This window comes from Wolffia australiana, chromosome 12, assembly GCF_029677425.1.
Source record: "Wolffia australiana isolate 7733 chromosome 12, ASM2967742v1".
NCBI classification, from domain to species: domain Eukaryota; kingdom Viridiplantae; phylum Streptophyta; class Magnoliopsida; order Alismatales; family Araceae; genus Wolffia; species Wolffia australiana.
Genome location: NC_135846.1, coordinates 15,276,071 through 15,297,477, shown reverse-complemented (window position 1 = coordinate 15,297,477; position 21,407 = coordinate 15,276,071). Strand labels below are relative to the sequence as shown.

General features: G+C 39.4%; 1 protein-coding gene and 1 long non-coding RNA gene across 2 annotated transcripts; one reads left to right on the top strand and one right to left on the bottom strand.

Annotated features, from left to right (window-relative positions):
- The first annotated feature begins 12,155 nt into the window (after positions 1-12,155).
- Positions 12,156-14,147, top strand: LOC144710510 (cyclin-dependent kinase inhibitor 5-like). The gene is made up of 3 exons (XM_078584315.1): positions 12,156-12,718; positions 12,808-12,918; positions 13,106-14,147. The coding sequence occupies exons 1-3, from the start codon at positions 12,156-12,158 to the stop codon at positions 13,176-13,178; spliced, it is 747 nt and encodes a 248-aa protein (XP_078440441.1). The 3' UTR covers positions 13,179-14,147.
- Positions 14,148-14,314: 167 nt separating this feature from the next.
- LOC144710512 (uncharacterized) lies at positions 14,315-15,164 on the bottom strand. The gene is made up of 3 exons (XR_013583304.1): positions 14,948-15,164; positions 14,674-14,732; positions 14,315-14,550 (listed from the first exon to the last, which is right to left on the bottom strand). It is a non-coding gene; the product is annotated as an uncharacterized LOC144710512 (long non-coding RNA).
- Positions 15,165-21,407: the final 6,243 nt, after the last annotated feature.

The window sequence follows — 21,407 nt, the reverse complement described above, 5'->3', positions numbered from 1 at the left end:
AATCCTAGTCAGGGCTTGTACATGCTGGTTAAGCAAAGCGATTTAGAAGTTCAGACAAGGATCAAGAAGAACGATTAAGAAATTCAACTAACAATATCCAAAATACACCGAAAGTTCAAACACAAAGAAGAAAAAGGTACCAGATAGGTTGATCCAAGCTGGAGCTCCTCTCTGCCTTGCAGCTGTGATAGAGCACCATCAAGAATGAGCTCCCCCTCTCGAAATTTAGCTTTTATACTTAGGTTACATGGTCAAAATTACCATTTTCCCCCCGTTTAGTAATTAATTTTTATCTATCAATTTAGGCCTGATCATAATGATCCAACCATATAGATAGAAAGAGGGGATTGAGAAGAGAAAATCCATAAAAAAATCATCTCAATCGAACTTCAGGATCAAAAGCTATTAATAAATGAATTTTAAACCAATTTAAGCCATTGGATATAAATTCATTTATTTATTTATTTTTTTAACACGCCATGACGTGTCGTCCTCTCATTGGCGGGCGCATTTTGAATTCTCCTTTTTGTAGAAAAGTCCTTTAAAAAGCCTCGAATTGATGTTGAACACTGTCCAAAAGTAATTGTCTATATGCCCCTTGCACATTCTCTCTCTCCTCTGATTTATCAAAAAAACTATTAAAAATAGTAAATAATTGCAATAAAACCCTGTAACTGTTTAAATAATAGCTTTACGCTTGCATACACGACCAAGAGCTTTTTTTGAGGGCATAATTGCAACTGAAATTTACGAAAAGCCCCTAGAAGAGTAGAAATTGCTTTAAAACTCATTTTCTCATTATAAATATATCCTTTTCCTCTTTAAAATTTCATTTCTCACTTAAATAAATCTCGAAAAATCCAATTAAATCATAAATAAATTCTTGAAAATTCCAGAAAATTATAGAAAATTCAGTATTTCATCCCCATAATAATTAAGCTCGAAATTAAAATTTAAATCTGCCACTTTAATTTAAAAATAATTATTTCAAGCTCAAATAAATCCCAGAAAATTCATAAAATTAACATAAAATTAGAGAAAAATTAGAAATCACTTGGGAACATTAAATTTATGTAAATATATGATAACAACCCCATTTTAAGCTCTTTAAATGCATAAAATTGTGCTAATAGCATGAAATAAAGACCGAATTTAGGGTGTTATCACCATTCATCTGCCACTTACGTAACATATCATCTATGCCGTTACAGTTTCATCAGAAGTTTTCCTCTTTTAACCTAATAAACCCTAAACCATTATATTTCTCTATTTCATTCCTCTTTCGTTCCCTACATCCACCATCATCACTATCTCATCCATTATCTCCATCATGCTTTGTCTTCAAGTCCTTATTTAAATCATCAAACCTGATTTAAATTTTTTGCTTATCATTTCCCCTTACTCATCATCTTTTCTTATCACTACCTCATCATCCTTTCCTCCATCACACTCTTTCATTTTCATTATTTTCGTTAATGTTCCTCTTTCTACCACTCATGGTAATATTCATCTTATTCTTTTTTAAATGGTTATTACCCACATCTCATCTTTCCATCTTCATCTTATTAGTACCTCTTATCCTATACATACCCTATGCCGTCCTCTAAAATACCAGATCAACATAATTATTTCCCAAACATCTCTTTCCTGTGGAGACCACTCTTACTCATCCATGATCTAGTACATTTACATGAGTATAGATTTATACATTTAATTGAGTAAACTCAAATCCAAAAGGACATATTTAAGCGATAATTTTGAGTTTATCAAGCATACATTTTAAGGATTCTGGTAAAGGAGATTTTGAAGGATAAAAAACATTGCAACCACCTCCTGCTCATTAGAGTGAAAAACAATTAAGAATTGAAACTTTCATATCATCAGAGCATTCATATGTACACTTGGTGGCTCCATTTAATTACATGAAAATTTTGGACATGTGAAAGATGAGCACAAATAAGATGCCCTCTTAATACATGGCCGGTTAATGGAACCCCACATGAAAAAAGAAAGAAAGAATTCCTAGATGCCACTACAAGAGGCTTGGTCTCTTTATCTATCAATAATTATGGTGCCACCAAGGAAGAAACACATCTACAAAGAGACTTGATGTGAAGCTTGATGTGACACGTTATATCTTTACCATGAAGAAGATCACACCATTAATGATCAAGATAAAAGCAATCAATGTAGGTTGGGGTTGTGATTCATTTGATAGCATTTCATTCAACAAATGTAGTCAACCCCTAAAAATATTTGAACGAATCTAAATATATGTTTCATGACTAATAAAAATAATATTTATGAAATTAATTTTATAATTTCACCATTATTGTCATCATTATTTATTTCATCATTAGTTACGTCAACATCATATTTGCCGCTCATTGTCACAATTATTTACGTCAGAATGACGACGAATTATACATATGAGTGATGACGACATCTCCCCTAATGTCTCTACAAAATGAGGTCAATATACAATACTAGATGTTTTAGGCGGTTCCACCACATCTCACTGATGGATATTATGTGGCCGTTAGGCCAAATCATACCACTATGTTTTATTTAAGTTTATTGAATAAAATATCCAATTATTATTATTATTATTCGGGTGTGATGTTTATAATGAAGTCTATAAATACATAAAATGACCTTGTGAATTATGATGATATCATAGTACAGTGATCACTAAACTTCAAACATGTATTCTAAATATTCATATTCGATGGATAGTTGAGATGCCATCGAATTATCCGGATAGAGTAACACTATTTGAACCTATTTATAAGATAAATATGGTTGATTTTATAGAAACACTAAGGACATTGTGGGTATGCTATATGGAGAAATAGTTCACTTAATTGATTCAAAGAATCCTTGAATGGATTATACCTAAATGTTAATTAGGTTGATTTATGTCATAGTTTTGTAAGTGATCCATTGACTTGTGACAGAAAAGATATCTTATGGATAGATAAATATATTTTGAATATGAATTACAAGTCTCTAATCAGGGTATTCAACAAGCCATAGCTTGAATATAATAAGAAGCCCACAAAGATGATTGAGTGGTCAAGATGGGTTCATCCCTCTGTACAAGTGGAGATTGACCTATGGAAGACGATGCAGCTAAATCATTGCCTAGGGAAATACGGAATTTGGGGAAGGTACTCTTCAATGATCCTCGTTACACATTAGTACTAATCAAATAACAGAGATGATTTGATAATCAACCATACCATAAGTCATTTAAGAGTCCCACACAGATGTAGGATTATAAATATGTGGTAACCGATGATGAGGTAAAGGTTCCATGAGAAATTTCAAACATTATTCGGTATCTCCTAAAGACAAGATGTTACTTGGCACCCCACAGTCTAGAAACTTAACCTATCGATAGGGTTAAATTGATCCTTAGGTAATTAAAATATATGTTGATATTGTTAATCAAATATGTTGGCTAATAATTATTATTATCTCACTAAAGTTATTAAATAGAATGATGCACGGGCCTAAAAGGGTCAAACGTATAGGATCTTCGGGCATTGGTGAATAATTTTACTTGATGGGTATTGAGAAAAATCTTAAGTGAAATATAAATAAGGGAAGAGGCACCCATTTTAAGTGGGGCGCCCTCCATCCCTCTTTCTTTCTTAAGTGTTCTTCTTTCCTTATCCAAGAAGACAGTCTTCATAGTGAGAATGTATATAAGGTTTTCAAAAAGAGTTGGAGAAGAAGTGGATGTCCACAAGAAAATTGATCATAAGGATACTTCTAGAGGATGGGCACATGAACGACTTTACAGAAATCTCAAAGTGAGCAAGTCAAGGGTGGAAAAAGTTCTCCATAAGGTACATGTGATGTATTATGTTTAAGAGACGAAAATCAACTTCTGTTCAACTAGATCAGATTATTCAATTGATCACTCATACCATTTGAGACCAAACTACAATATCAACCCAAACATATAAATATGTATCTAATTATTGATTGGATCAAATACTTTCAAAGTAAAAAGTAGAAGAAATGGTATGGATAGAGAGAGATGAGGAGAGGGAGAAATACTCTAAAAGAGAGACAGGTCAAGAGAGGATGAACCAGAGAGTGGTAAATTTTTAAATAAAGAAAGAGTAAAAGAGAAATATTGTGAGGGTGAAGAGAGACAGATTGAGAGAGGACGAACCAGAGAGTGGTAAATAAAGAAAGAGAGAGATTGTGAGGCTGAAAGAGAAAGAAAGCGAGATTATAAGGGAGATACTGAGAGAGAGGGAGAGAGTATGAGAGAATGAGGGACGGAAATTCATGACAAAATTTAGAAAGACACAAGATTAATAACATGACTTTTCAATATTCAATATGTTATAAAGCCCAAAAGGATTAAATGAAATACTGGAATGATATTGTAATTTTAAAACCTTCTTTAATATTCTGACATCATATTCTTATTACAAATAGTTTTTCTGTACATTATATTGTAACTTATGTTATTTTAAGTCAATATATATATATTCTAAATTTTATTGATTTGGAAGTTCTTTAAAAAATTTTTTAGCTTAATTTGAGTTTTCCATATGTTGTCCCTGGACGACAACCAATAAGGCAATTTTCCAATGATTAATTTCCCCAATCACTAAAAATCTATTTATGACATCGCATCACGATGTCGTTAAAGATCAATAATGATGTGATGTATGAAATTTTTTAACATAGACGGATACTTTGGCTTATGAAAAGATATCTGATTGAAATTACATTAAATGTAATTTTAAAGGAAGACTTTTAATTTTTTTGAAATGAATGCTCTACAAAGACCGAAATACATGTGCACGAATATCTTTATGGACGGCTGACATAAAAAATGCATTGATGTGGCATTCACAAAACATGTCACCTCATCACAAATTAAGGATATAATTTTTTGTAAGGAAAAATTTTATGCCATCAAAAGAAGATCACATATGTTGTAGAAAAAGGAGATCGTTAATCGACCCATATTGCAACAACTTTAACTTTGATATTTACAGATCATGAAGACTACTCGAGGTAAAATTTTGAAGGAAGCTTATTTGTTCTCCCCTCTATCCATCCATACTCTCTGATATTTAAGAAGAGGCACTAAAAAATGTAAAAAGTATGTTTAAACTTGATCCCATATTAAACATACTAAAAGAGAGTGAAATGTAGATCCATTTGACGAAAATATACGTGGCATACAAAGCCAATAACACATTCCATATCTCGTTCCATGTTTATTAATAGAACATATTCATTATCGTGCACATGTGATGCTTATAATGAAGTCCATGAATACATGATCTGACTTGGTGAATTATGATGAGATCGTAATACAGAGATCACTAGTCTTTAAGCATATGTTCCAAATATTCCTATTCAAAGGGTGCACGAGAAGGAGATCGAATTATCTAGATAAGAATAACACCATCTACCCTCACTCATAGGATGCTTATGGCTAACTCCGTAGATATTAGTGTGATGACACTAATGATATATATTGATGGCTCTTTAATGAAAAGAGTTCACTGAATTGATTTGTATGAATCCTTAAATGGTATTATACTTAATTTTAAATCAAGTTGATTCACATCACGATTGTGTAATTGGTCCATGGGCTTGAGACACCAAGGATGTCTTATGGACGGATGGTTATACTTTAACTATGACCAATGAGTCTCTAATCATGTGATTCTAAACGATCTTAGTTCGGGTACATCAATAAGTTCACAAAGATAATTGAGTGGTCAAGATGGGATCGTCTATCCTCGATAGTTTGAGGTGACAACTCAGGAAGATGATGCGCTGAAGTCCTTGGCCAAGGTGGTGAGATATCATAGAAGAGTTCTCTGGTGACTTTTAAACGCGTAAGTACTAACTCGGATGACCAGTTAGGGTTTCATAGTTGACCATACCCTAAGTCATCTTAGGAGGGACTATACATATATGGTGATCGATGATGAACATGTTCAATGAGGGAGTCAACACACACTCCTTTTGTATCTTCTAGAACACGAGGTGTAGCTTGGTACCCCACGTGTTAGAGAATCAACCTATTGATTGGGTTAAATCAATCACCTCAGGCTTTATAGGCTTCGCCGATTGAGAACGCCTCGTTTACTTGTGGATAAGCAAAACTCATATATTTTATAAGGGCAAGTTTTGGACATTTAATATGTTGTAAAAATACATTTATACAAAATTATAAGGCCTAAGAAAAGTTGTAAGAAGGGTTAATCGAGCTATTGTTCGAGATAGACACCCCTATGTGTTAGGATAAAATACATTTATACAAAATTATAAGGGCCTTTTTCAAACACATAAGGGTGTCCATCTCGATCAATAGCTCGATTAACCCTTCTTACAACTTTTCTTCGGCCTTATAATTTTGTATGAATGTATTTTTTCTGAAGTGAATTAATCTATATAATGATATAGTTGATTAATTTGGAAGGCCAATAAAGGTTATTGAGCCACTTGGGTCATTAACTATGCTGATACATGGGCATAGAGGGTCACAAGCAAATGGGCTTTTGGACATCGAAAGATATGCTTAAATTTTGGGGGTTTTATGAATACTACCCACTTGCTATAAATAGGGGAAGGCCCTCAACAAAATTCATCCATTACCAATGTGATCAGGACGATGTAACACAATAACGAAGATTGAATGGGGCTTGTAAATGAAAGGGAGAAATGACTTGCCTAGGATTGCATGGATACTTCTCGAGGTTGCACACATGAGAAGCTCGACACAACTCGTTAAAGGATCAAAGGAATCACAGATGCAATCTATGCTAAGGTATTTCATTTAATAACTTTATTAATGTTGTTTGATTGTGTCAAACACCATGAGTCTTACGCTACATGGAGTCCTCGTTTTCATCTAGATCTAGGCCTATAGAACCCAGCACCATTGAAGTGTTTTTAGCTGATTTAAAAGAAGCAATAGAGAAGAGGATGATGGATATTATGTTGTTGTCAAGCCAATCAAACTACCATATTTATTTTAAGTTCATTAAATAAAATATTGTGTTCATTAGTATTCCATATGATGTTTATAATGAAGTCCATAAATACATGCAATGACTTAGTGAATAATAATGAGATCATAATACCGTGATCACTAGTCTTTAAACATGTACTCTAGTCGAGATGGACAACAAATTATCTGGATAAAATAGCACTAGCTTTTCCTACTTATACGATAAGTATAGTTGATCCTATGTCTATTATTATAACGACACTAGGGACTGATTGTGGGTGCTCTTTGGAGAAAGAGTTCACTGAATTGTTCTGTACGAATGGTATTATACCTAAACGACAATCAAGTTGATTCAAGTCACGATTGAATAAGTGCTCCATTGACCTGAGACACCAAAGACATCTCGTGAGTGGACAACTATGTTTTGATTATGACTTACAAACCTCTAATCATGGAATTCGAATAAGTTATAGATCTGATGTAGTAAAAAGATTATAGAGATGATTGAGTGGTCAAGACGAGATCATCCGCCTTTGATATAAGGGGAGATTGACTCAAGGAAGATGATGCATAAAAATCCTTGGCCAGGTAGTGAGGATATTAGAGAAGGCATTCTATAATGATCCCTGTTACACATCAGTACTAATTGAATAACAAATTAGGGTTTGATGATAAACCATACCCTAAGTAATTTGAGAGTTTCACCCGGATAATAAATATACATATACGATAACCGATGATGGTAAAGATACCATGAGAGAGTTCGATACTACTCAGTATCTTCTAGATGACGAGGTGTAGCTTGGCACCTCATGGGCTAGAAACTTAACCTATCAAGTGGGTTAAATCGATCCTTATTTAATTAATCTATATGTTGATAAAGTTAATTAATAAGGTTGGTCAATAAATATTATTGGGCCACTAAAGTTATGCACTATTACAATACATGGACCTAGAGGGTCACATGCACAAGGTCATAAGGGTATTGGTGGATATATTTTACTTTGGAGGGTTTTTGAGAAAAATCTTAAGTGAAATATAAAGAGAAAAAGGGTCTCATTTTAAACAACCATGCAAGTATGATTTGAGATCCCCTACCTTTCTTCATTCTCGACATCAACCAAGGAGAGAGTATCCAAGAAGAGTTGACGAGCAAGAGGTGGAGATCCAAGCGCCGAGTGATCACATGGATACTTCTACAGGCCGGACACGTGAACAGCTTCAGAAAGATGTCAAAGTGAGCATGTCAAGGGTGGAATAAGTTCCCAAAAAAAATTTATTTTAAAGATCGATTGTGAATTGATCGACACGCATCCACATCCATGGGACGTGTTTTCCATGGCCGAACCAAGGCACCAAACTCAACAGAGCCAGCTTATATATTTTAGGCGAGCGAGCGATGCATTATATATTCCAGAGCCGATGCATTATATATTCTAGAGCCGGCTTATGTAGCCAACATGTGGGTTGCTATCTCAGCACGACAACGACAATTTAAAGGTAACTCAGAGGAAGCACTATAAGAAACCTCAATTTATATTTCAACACAATGTAAATTACGGGTCATTACTGGTTTTTTCTAACAATTTTTGGAAGAATATTCAAAATGTAACATTCAAAATGAAATACATAAGAAATCAAGAACAATAACACACATTTCCCATCAAAGTAGGGCAATGACTTTTGGGGCACAATAAATTACTTGGAAATATTATATACAATACATATATCAACTAGTTACATATAAAATAATAACGAATCCAATCTGATTCAAACCACACAATTTTGTTCCACACAATTCAAATTGATTAGGTCGGGTTAAGTGCTCAATCAATGCCATCATTTCAACCATTTGACCAAATCCTTGAGGTATATTAAGCTATAAGTTATATGTTGCTAGGGGAGACTAGAAAGTGAATAAGATGATCCTATCATGAATAAATAATGGGGGAAATCAATTTGGACAAGACTACCCAAATATGTGACATGTTTGTAAAGGTCGAGAAGAAATCCTCATTCCCGAATGAATTGCGAGGTGGATTTCGTTTGTTAATTATTTTTCCAATATCCAATATCGAACAACTGATATCCAATATATGAATGAAATCAAGGCTGTTTCATACATCCAATATATCATGCATATTTTGAATGTCTTTGTATATCAGATATTGGGATGGATCTCATATGGGATAAGAAGTAACATATGCGAGTTTGGATATCAGATATTGAAAATCTGATATATCCATTTTGAATATTAAACCATTCTTATGTACCATAAGAATGGTTTAAAAGTCTGTTTTAAATATAAAGAAATCCATACCAAAAATTGGTATAAAATATCTGGATATCAATTTCAAAGATAAGCACACATTGTCCCTTATAAAAAGGAAATCCATAAAAGAACGTTCCATACCATAAAAGATAGTTTAAAAGTCTATGTTTTAAATAAAAAGAAACGTTGTGCACACCTTCCCATCAAGGAACACGTTATATACGCATATTGAGCTGTCTAGAGTATTGAGCTCATTTTGGGCCAGGTAAGACTAATTATGAACTATTACTAGAAAAATAAGTGACAATTAATTGAAAATTAATTGAATAATGATGAAACAGATTAAGAAATATCATCAATGCTCAAATAGATATTATATATAAAATTCCTAAGGCTTGAAGACACATTAATGTGTCCTAGAAAACGATACATTGTTTAATCGTATGTCTTCCTTATAGATCGGGTATCAAAGAAAACAGATATTCAATACTGATACATGGTATTATATCCAACTCTTGGGGCAAAGACGAATGCCGATATGGGGACAAATAACAGTATCAGATATTGGTGCTATAGCAATCAGCATCTGATATCATCCTTTGTTACCTGGATGTCAGGAAAGACAGATATGAAATAATCTTATTTTTACTATCTGGTTCAGCATCTGTCCTGATGTCGGACTCCTTACCCAGCAATGACAATGGCTTTCATGATGAAATTTTGGGTATTCTCGTGTATCTCATGCTGATTTGGAGACTTTCATGAATCTTCACATTCCAAAGAAAATAGGGTAGAAACAGGGTACCTTGTCCGATTTGATTCCACCACTGCAAATTACCCGGTGACATTTTCGAAATTCGTCTTTGCAAGTTGGTCCAACTTTCATCAGTCCTACTGAGGAACGGAAAAGGACATAATCACGGATTATGGACATAGTAAATGATTGGTAATTATGTCGCGATCATAGCATGATCCCCTCATTCTGCGATGTGTCAGGAACAAGTGGCGCATGTATCTTCTTGGGTTTCAATTCAGCCCCAATCCCGACGAGAATCCAATATCTGACGAGAATTTAGTTTAAGATTACCATAGGGCTAGCCTATCAAGATACCACTCAATGCAGGCACGAATAGACGGCGCCATTAATGATCATTAATGGCGTTCTATTTCAGATAAGCTGCACTCAGACTCCGTGGAAATGAAGCTGAAGAAGATTCACCACACTTCGCCGGCTGCCGTGCCTGGGATACATCCAATTCAGTATTGACATTGAGGTTTTTGAAATTCACCTCAGTAGATTAATAGCAAAGCTGCCACAATCGAAGATTGCAGCCGTTGTCTCCTGCGTCTGCCACCCTAGACCTGCGGCCAGGCTCCGGCTATCCAAATGAAAAAATACAAGTATTAAATATCCTTCGTCGCTCACCATTTATTTTCTCGTCCAACTCGGCTTCTGCAAGTTCTTCCTTACGCCTCGCTTTCCACGTCCTCTGCAATACGTCTTCTCATTGTCACTGTTCATCGTCCAGTCCCAGACCACCAGTTGGGGCGAATTTGAAAAAAACGTTTTGGCGGGAAAGAAATAAGCTTTTCCCGCATTTTTCGACGGCCCTCCGAATTTGAAAAAAACGTTTTGGCGAAAATTTGAACTCTCGAGGGGTGAACTTTCCCGCGAAAATTTGAACTCTCGTGTCCCACTGTTTCCGGCCTAATGTCTTGTAGAAAGAAGTTTTGAGTGGGCGTCTCGCGGGCTGCCACGTGTCTATATTACGATAGCTGATCTCAGGCCCGTCTTCTTCCAAGTTCTAAACCGAAACAAGTTTCAGATTAATTCCTGTCTGTCTCGTCCTCGCTCCCGATCTTTCTATCTTTGATTCTCAGTCATTGGATCGGCAAGCACGGATCGAGCTCCCGAAAGTCTGCTGTTCGAAGTCTTGTCCGAAATCGAATTCAAAGAACGCAAAAGAAGGTATGGCTAATTTCTTCGTTCATGTTCTGTTCGCTAGAGACGCGTTTCAGCACCCGCGGCTCCTCCACGTTTCGATGTTCAGGAAATCGCGGTAAAGCCGATTGGAGTAAGAGGAGTGGCCATGGAGGAGGTTGATACTGGAACGACGTACTCGCTTTGGCCAATCTTCCATCACCTCCTGGCTGACTTTCTAATCACTGTCAACCGTCGAAGCTCCTGTTCGATCTACAGCCCTGAAATTTAATGAGGCCGGCGGAAAGTGAGGGGGGAAAGTTAGAGAGTAGAGGGGGGGAAGAGACAACCGACCGCACTTTCCACTTGTCTCTTCATAGAGAGGTATCCTATGCGCCGTCCTTGTCGGTTGTCCGAGAATACGGCGGGCCACGGCCGACATCTGTGGCGAGGCGGGAGAATCCTCATCTTTGACTCCTTTGTCCTAGACTGAGAACATTCGCGGTTTAAAAAATAGTTGAAAAATGATTCCTTGGCGACATCGTCGGGCGGCCTGCATTAATCAGTGAGAAATCTTCTTGTAGATTAAAGTTCCCGCGGGATAGCAAGTTCAAGAGGTTCCTTCTCTTCTCTTATTAAAATAATCTGACATTCTAACTCCTCATTTTATATTGTGTAAATTGATCCGTGTCCTCAGAAATAACTTCTCCTGAGCAGCCGCTCGCGGAATCCGACGTCTTATTAGAAGTTATTCCTCTTTGGTAGAGGAACCGGCAATCGGAGTTCTTCATCAAAACGGCAGGAGATTCGAAGAATCAAACGACAGTTCTGCCTTCCGTCGCTTGAAGTTCAGTTCCATCGTTCGTTTCCTCGGTCATCTTGAAGCCGTTACAAGGTCGGTTACCTCAGTCTCATAACGCCATTTTACTCTCCGCCTTTATATATATCCGCATCTCCTTTGCATGCATTCTCCCCATTTTTTCGATCAAGGAGTCGAGATCGGCCACTTCATCTTGTTCTCCACCTCATCTCGACAGTCTCGAGTCTCTCTTTGGAGTCGAGATCGGCCAGTTCATCTTGTTCTCCTCCTCATCTCGAAAGTCTCGAGTCCCCCTTCGGAGTCGAGATCGGCCAGTTCATCTTGTTCTCCACCTCATCTCGACAGGCTCAGTCTCTCTTCGGAGTCGAGATCGGCCAGTTCATCTTGTTCTTCCCCTCATCTCGACAGTCTCGAGTCTCTCTTCATCCTCTTCCAACCCATGGGGAAGTACTTCAAGAAGGGAAATGTCGCAGAGGATGTCGCTGTAATGGAGGTCTCGCTCCAGTCGTCGCTCGGCGTTCGCACCAGGGCAAGAACCCTTGCTCTTCAGGGGCTTCAAAGATCTTCCTCTCCATCTCCTTCTCCGACCGTTAAAGCAGAGAACAGCGATGCTTGTTATCTCCGACTCCGCAACCGCCGCCTCGAAAAGTCTTCTCCGGTCGTGACGAAGGCTTGCGCCAAGACCAGTACCGAGTGCAACGAAGAGTAAGTTCAATATTTCCGATACAGTCGCGCTCCGTGCTGGACTTGACTTATCCTACGTGTTCTGCCACGTGGACTTTTTTCCCTCACAGGCGAGCAGAGAAGCCGACATGTTCTGCCACCGTGGCAAACTCTTTTTCGCGCGAGCTGGAGGCGTTCTTCACTGCCGCGGAGCAAATCCAGCAGAAAATCCTCCTCGACAGGTATGTCTCGTAAGTGCGTGTCCGGCGAATCGAATTTATCGGTCGCATCCCGAGCCGATCTACTGTCGACCGGCTTATGGCTTTCTGGAATCTGGATCGGATCGACCAAAAGGATCGATCGAATCATTCGATTGGATCGACTTCTCGATCGTCTTCGTCGTCTCAGAGAAGAAGTCTTTCTTCCCAGGTACAATTTCGATCCGGTGAACGACCGCCCGCTCCCCGGCCGGTATTATTGGGTAAGGCTGGACTTATCTTAGATCCCCCCCGGCCGCGGCCACCTCCAAATTTAATGGATGGCAGCTGCGAGCGTTCCGCCGATGCCGCTCCGCTCCGTCGATCTTCTTCGCGTCTGACTGAGGTGCGCTGCGTCTTGTAGAATTGCTCCTCTGTTAATGCTCTCGCCTGTAATCTCGCCGTTGCTTTTCTTGGGCCATATAGTCTTCCGTTTGCAGATCTTTGTCCTTTTTGTTTCCTTTTTTTCTTTCCGTGGAACGAAATTAGTTTCGGTTCCCACGAAACGTGAACAAGGGGCATGAAGCCGATTTGAAAGCCTCTTATCTGATGAACGCCGTCAGAGTTGATTGGAGCCGAGCTTTCGTTCAGTTCGTTGTCCGTTTTTGATGGAATCCGGGCAGCAAGTCAAACGAATCTGCCGTCGTGTGAAAACCGTGAATTCATACCAAGGGAGTCACCATGCAGTCTTGACCTTAAGAGGTATGTTCGGAGAAGGGTCCCAGGCGGCTGCGTTCTTTCTTCGCCCCCTGTTTCTCATAGGTTGACTCCTCGATGACGGTTCTCGTTCTGGCCCTGGCCTTGTCTCTGCTGCTGCCGCAGCCGCCGCCGGCGGCGGCGACGGAGGCGGAGGCGCTGTTGACTTGGAAGGCGAGCCTGGACGAGGCGGCGCCGCTGGGCTCGTGGCGGCTCGGCTCCGGCGCTTCCCCGGCGAGCCCCTGACGATGGCGCGGCGTCGCCTGCAACGCGATGGGCAGCGTGGTCCGGATCCAGCTCGGGGGATTCAATCTCTCCGGAAGCCTAGCCGAGCTCGACTTCGCGTCGCTCCCCAATCTCGCCGTCCTGGACCTCTCCGAGAACGACATCTACGGGGTCATCCTTGATGGTTTATAGCCGTATTTCCCTCTATCAAATTGAGATGCATATAAGAGAGTTTTTAGTGGTGCACAGGGCACAGGGGGTATAATATTAGAATGATCCATTTTATATTTGTATATGGAACACTAATTTATGCCTCTTTTTCTTAGGGCCACTGTATAACTTTACTAGAGCTGTTGAACGGATGATGTTTCTTCATCCGTCCTTTTATCTTTCATCATCCGTCATTGTCTATGGCGACGGACGGATGACTGAATGGTGGGATCTCCATCATTCATCATTAATCATCCGGGATGACAAAATGAAGGATGAATGACGGAAATAACGGAGGACTATTGATGACGCCCAGTGCCGTTGCCCACCCCCTCCCTCCCGCGCTCCCGCTGCCCCCCCCCACCCACACGCTCACTGCTGCCCGTCCCCTCCCTTTCTCGGCTCTGCCCAAGGGGTTGGGCAGCGTATTCTGTGCTGAAAATAGTACCCGTCCAGTTTGCAGGAAGGTGCATCGTGCTGAAAGTTCTTCAGATCGCACTTCATTAAGTAATGAGTCCAATTTTTTTTCTCGCTGAACCAAATCATTAACAATGACATAGATGTCTGTAGCTAGTAAATCAATTTGGATTTACAAGATTAAAAGCTCACCTTTAACTCTGGAAGCTCAATAACGCAAGCGCACTCAACTACGTCTACTACCACACGTTCTGCATGAGTCCAAAAAATTAGAGGCCAGAGGAAAGAAAAAAATTAGCGTAAAATTGTAAATCACAGATGCAGGTGATATTAAACCTGCATCTGTGATATATGATAGATACAAAGGATCACAGCTGAATCACCGCAAACATTTTGACAATGTGTATTTGAAAAGACACAGCAGAATTAGATAACAGAGATTTTTTTTTCTTCAAAAATTGCTTACAGGAAGAGGAAGAGATCCGCAGGTCCAGGAAGAGGTAGAGAGCCGAGAGGCAGAGAGAAGGCGAGAGGCGACGACCGCACAGGGGGAGAAGGGATAGACGAAGAGAGGGAGAGGGGCAATATACAGAGAGGGGGAGAGAGTCAACAGATGAAGAGGGGCCAGCGGACAGCCGAAGAGGGGGAGAGCGGAGAGAAGAAGGGATAGACGGCGCCAAAGAAGAGGGGGGGGGTGGAGAATGATGCCTAAGAGGGGGACGATGCCAAAGAAGGGGGTTCAAAGACATTCGTTTCATCACCGTGACGTCCATTCCGTTCCATTTTCTTTGTTGGACGATTGACGAAACGAACGAATGACGTACTTCGGATGATGACAGAACGGTGATGAATGACGAAAATGATGGAAATTTTTCCCGGGACAGATATCGGAACGGAAGTCCGTTCCGTTCTGTTCCATCCGTTCAAACAATTGTTCGTTTTCGACCTCCAGCTCTAAACTTTACTCTCCACTAAATATACTTTTCTAATAATATTACTGAAAATTTGTTTTGAATCTAGAAGAGTTGCTTCAAACTATTTGCTAATCTGGCGTTCAAACATTAAATTGAGCTTTGTGTGGCTGCACTTTTTTTTTGGGGGAATTCCTGCTCTTCCGAGTGGACTCCCTATAAAAATTGGTGTATGCCTCTTGTGTGGCAGCAGTTATGGTTCTACTCTTGCCTAAATTTGCTCCTGGTGCATGTTTCAGCTTACAAGGCCCAGCTGATATGCCCTATTGAGAGCCAGGGAAAATAAATCCTCCACCAAATCAATTGTTTGGAGTCGTTGGATTAAATGGGATTATATATAACAAGGTTGAGGCTAAAAATGGGGATAATAATTACTCTCATCAAGGAGAAAGCTCCACCTTTGATTTTCCACACAGGCTGAGTTATGTACCGATATATCACTAAACTTCAACAAAATGGGATTTTTTCATTACAAAATGACCTCACATGTCATCTAATCAATGAAGCATGAAAAATTTTGCACAGCAAGCTCACATCAATAATATAATGGTAGGGAGATAGGATGCAGAAAGATGATAGTTGTGGACGGAGCACAAGTGATGAACTCAAACTAGATACGGTGGGATGGATGTATATGGATGGGTAGGTGTTGAGCAGAAGAATGCAACCTAAGAGCAGGGAGCTCACAATGCATACTTATATTCCACCATGAACAAGGCAATTTTGGGTAGCAAGAAAGCCCTCAAATTGTCTCTTTCTTTATATCTTGGATCAAAGATTAGCACAAAAAAATTGATGGATCTCAAGGCGGCCTCCCAATGTAGGGTCATTTTGTAAAAATCATTTATATTATATGATTTTTACAAAGATACACAGGTTATTTTTAGGTCCAACATATGGATTTATAGATGAGAGAGACAAAGCAGTCTACAAAAGTTCAGCCTGAAACTCTTTTGGGGTCATTAAATTTATGGTCTACTCATAGATATCCTCATACCATTAATCCATATTTGGTGCTCCAAAGTTTCATGATTTACCATGAAGTGCATACTGAATTTGTGCTAATCACCATAACTAAATCCCCTTTAATAGTTATTGACACTTCATTTCATCTATCCTTCTCAGAATATGGATGCTGTTGATTGACCCATGTCACCATGTGCTAAAAGAAAGTACAAAAAATTCATTAGCTTTTAAATGCCATTATGGCATAGCTAATCGCGATGCCATAATGGTTTAGGTTTATGCTTAGCTGACACCAATCATTAATAGGGTTTACTGATTGACTGTCACCAGTCATTATCCTTAACTGTGGTTGGTCATCGTTTGACGAATTAATTGGCAGTACATGTGTTACGATGTCATACATTTACTTCAATAATTTTTCTTATTTTCATAAAATGTGCACGTAAGATGGTGGTATGGATTGGACAGCACAAAATGTTGTGTGATGTCGCGCGCAAAAATGTATTGCCACATCAAACATTAAACAATTATTTAAATGTACTTATATCTTTGTGCTTTTGCACATAGGGACATAAGTCAAACCATGAGTTGTTGACCGAGGAGGAAAAATATGAACCTCCACCAATGATTAGCATATTTTTAGAGTCTATTGGGAAGAAACCCTAGACATGGTGTCACATCGGCGACAAGGATGAGGAGAGAGAAGTAATTCGATTAAATCAATGGTCAGAAATCATCTAAATTTAGGGTTTGATATTTTAAGGGACGCTTGTATTTCTCTCATCTTCCCATCCATATGGTTTAATCTATAAGATGAATGCCCAATAGTTGTTAAAAAACATCTTTGATCTCACTTCGTCCTTTAAAAGGTTGATTGAAAGAGTGTGAGGTTTTGAAGATCTATAATTGTCCCTTGGGGTTTAGAGACCTTTGAGATGATCCATAGAAAAGAGAGGTTTTCCTGCATCATAAAATTAACATGGTCCTGGTGGAAAAATATGATATCTACTAAGTACTCTTGCGTTACATTGATTTATATCCAACACATCTAATAGGTCATATCCATTCCTTCTCTTGTTCCCATTTCATTTCAACATCATCCTCATCACTATGTCTTGTCACATCATCCTCATCATGTTGCATCTTCAAATTTTCATTTAAATCATATGTCTTACTTTAAATATTTCTTCTTATCCTGTCCCCTTATTCGTCATCCATTGGATATATTCACGTCCTCATATTTTGTTTTCTTGTTAATACTCTTTTTATTCTCATTAAATAGTTATTATCACCCTATCATCTCATAGTATCCCTCATTACACTATCTCATACTTATACGTATTCCCTCTAATCCCTTTTGAATATCCACTTAAAGAGTACTAAATCCCTAACCATCATTCCATATGGAGATGATCTGTACTCATCAATCCCTAACCAACACTAGTGGTGCAATTAAACCTTAATATTTGAGTTTGCTATTATCCACATTCTGTCCTTATTGTCTCTATACTAACGGCCACCATATCATCCATATTTATCATATGATTAAGATTATATATTGTTATTATTTTTGGATAGGTCTAGGTTAATCTTGAGTATCCTTTGAATATGACTATTTAGAGTACATCCTTCATGACTAGTGATCATAGTATTATGATATCGACATAATTCAATAAGTTATTACACGTATCCGAGGACTTTATTATTGACATCCCATGACAACAATAATGGATACATATTTATTTCGGTGAACTTTAGCTTGGTAGTAAAGTGTGATCATATCGACAACCACATAATATACATCAATCTCCCACCAGTAATTAAGCCAATCACCCTCATTCATAAATCCCAATTTTATACAATGACGTTCAAATCATCAACAGCCACGGGATTTTTTATTTGGACTACTTTGTCATTTGGTAGATGGAACATGTTCCATCACAACATCTCTTTGAGCGATGTTGTCTGTAATCAAGTTCAAGTACCCCGAAATATGTTTTGACTTTTCACGAGAATGTTACCCTTTTGCCTATGCTATTTCATCATTGTTATCATAAAACAATGCCAATTTCGTGATGGTTCCAAGATCAAAGGAACAATACCAAGTTTAGTGATGAATTAATTTAACCACACTATTTAGTGTCATTGTTTGCTGTGATATATTCAACATTATTGCTGAGTTGACTGTATTCCACAACTTGCTAACTTTTCCAAGATATCACACTTATGTTCAATGTGAACAAGAGTCTAGATAAATATGAATATCATGTAGGTTTGACAAAAAATTGTAGACATTGCAACCCTGAAACTTTAGAGTCTATCAATTAAAAATAAATCATTAATCCTTCTACTTGAGGACACACTTCATTCCTATGTAGTCCTGCTCTCTTGGGTCTACATTAAATATCCTCGTAACACCTAGGGAAAATGCAATATCAGGTCAAGTACATAACACTGTGATGTAGAATATCTGACCACATGGGTGTATGGTGATAGCGATGTTGACTCGTTCATGAATATTCCAAGCAAGTAGGACCAATCAATATTTTCCAGAGATGAATACCAAAGTACCAGTGAAGAACAAATTGGCATTCGATTTACCCAATTCCCATCTTTTTCAAATAAAACTCCAAGAAGATGAGAGAAATCCACTTAACTCTAAGGTGTCTCAAGTGGGGTTAGTCTCAAAATTCAGTAACATATATAAAAATAGAGCTTGGGAAAATAAATCATAAACTTTTCATTTTATTATTAAATGGTAAATAATGCTAGTCCAAATATAAAAAAAGATGTGGTAAAAAACCCCATCGTTTTTTTATTTGATTAAATTTGATGTTAAAATTGAGTATACAAGTATAATTTTATTGATTAAATCTGATGTTATAATTAGGTTGGCTTGAGTTTGAGAAACTTACAGTTAAAGACTTGTGAGTATAGGTTCTCGATTCATTTGGCAGAAAAAGTTGGTAATAAGTCAAGGAAAGTGATAAATAAGACAACACACAAGTTACTTCCTCCTTGGTGTCTACTAGAGGGAAGTTGGTGGCATCATTAGAGACAAAATTTGAGCTTATGATCATGGGACTAGTGTCATGAGTCTAGTGGGCCAAATGTTAGAGGATTCATACTCCATGATGAGGAATGCACCACCCATTACATCATAGTCGCTCTTCATAATCATCAAGTGACACTATAATGGTCGATGGATAAGATGCTTGCTTTAAAACAACGGGTACCAAAACCCAAGTAACGTCATACACCGAGTACTCCATCCATTTAAGGAGAACATCTACATCAGATGGGTCTCTTAAATTGGGATAAGCGATGCGTTTTTTCTTTTAAGGTATATGGTTGGAAAGAGTAATCTGACATTGACACTTAAAACATCAGGGAAGGGCCAAAGGAAAGTGATGGAGGACCACCTGGAATACCAAGCCCGAGGTCGTCAGCAGCCACGTCATGGAGTCCGAGCCGACGTGAAGAACCCGAGCTTTAGATATCAGGCTTGACAGGTCTCTATCATTCATTTCATTTCAGCGCATGTTGTTTTATTTTATGGATTTTATGGAGGGCCCCACGTTTATTTTCCCGCATTTTGGTTTTATTCGTGCCATTAGGGGAATGTACTTGTCACTTTGGACAATTCCTCTAACTCTGCCCATTAGGGAAACCACCAGAACCTATACAAGGGATGGTATGCCCCTCGCGTTTGTCAGAATTCCGCTCATGAAAAATTGAGTTGTGTTCTCTCTATGGGGTTCGCGCCCTTATCCTTCACGGAGAATTATTTTACAGTTTTGTAGAGTAGTCTTGAGGACGTTAATGGAAGAACAGCCGCAGTAGCTGCTGGAAGAACAGCCACCGTCACTCGTCGCTTGCGGCTGATGCGTATCCTTGTTCGTTGGTAGGAGTCCTAAGCGTCGCCACCTGCGCCGCTGCCAGATTCACAGCCACCGCCGTTGTCGTCGCCTATCCTCGTCTCAAAGTAGGAGATCCATAGCATCTTGTCACGTCGACTGCCACCACGCTTGGCTATTGTCATGATCCGCCTTGCCCAGTTGGGCAGCTCCATTGACGCCTTGTCCACCGCTGTCTGCCACCGCTTGGTCACACCCGCGGCCGCCTGTTGGATAGCCCCGTCGGTGCCCCATCCGCCATTGCCCGCGAACGCTAGGTCGCCCACGGCCACCCGTTGGGCAGCCTGTCAGCGCCCTCGCCCACTGCCGTCCGCGAACGTTAGGTCGTCCCCGGCCGCACCATCAGGCAACCCCACTGGCGCCCTCGTCCGCCGTCGTCGCCGACCGTTTGGTCGGCCCGCAGCCTCCCCGTGGGCAGCTGTCGGCACCCAAAAACCGTTGCCGTCCGTGACCATCGGGTCGCCCCGCGGCCGCTCCCAAAGAGCAACTCGACGGCACCTTAGGTCGCCGCCCGTGACCGTTGGTCACCCTGTGGTCGCCCCATTGGGTAGCCCGATGCCGCCTTAGGCTGTTGCGTCGGGCCACGCTCCGACCCCTGCCCCTCTGCCTCTGAGCGCCACTGCTGCTGCGACCCTGACCGGTGTTCGGCTCCCACCTGCCCTCAGTTGGTCGTCCCTTCAACGAACATGGTTGTTGTCGTCCTAGATCGACCCCCCCCCTCGCTTCCCAGCTGGTTTGCCCTAAGCATTCTCTACAGGGCTGAGCATATCAATTATTTAGGCAATGAGTATATTGATGGAGATCATGGACACATTTTCCACTAATTCTGGTGTAAATGAAGAGTGACCTGGGATATTAGTTGGTTGCAGGTTTTTAATGATGATGAAGATAACGGACACATTTGCCACTAATTATGGTGTAAATGAAGAGTGGCCTGGGATATTAGTTCGTTGAAATTTTTTAATGCTGATGAAGATCATGGACACATTTGCCACTAATTCTGGTGTGAATGAACAGTGACATGAGATATTAGTTGGTTGAAGATTTTTAGTGCTGATGAAGATTATGGACA

What these genes read in the sequence shown, in the direction of transcription:
- LOC144710510 (XM_078584315.1), top strand. Translation starts at nt 12,156, where the DNA reads ATGCATTCTCCCCATTTTTTCGATCAAGGAGTCGAGATCGGCCACTTC. An exon ending in AGTACCGAGTGCAACGAAGA is followed by an intron (nt 12,719 to 12,807) that starts GTAAGTTCAATA and finishes TTTCCCTCACAG; the next exon opens with GCGAGCAGAGAAGCCGACAT. An exon ending in CAGAAAATCCTCCTCGACAG is followed by an intron (nt 12,919 to 13,105) that starts GTATGTCTCGTA and finishes CTTTCTTCCCAG; the next exon opens with GTACAATTTCGATCCGGTGA.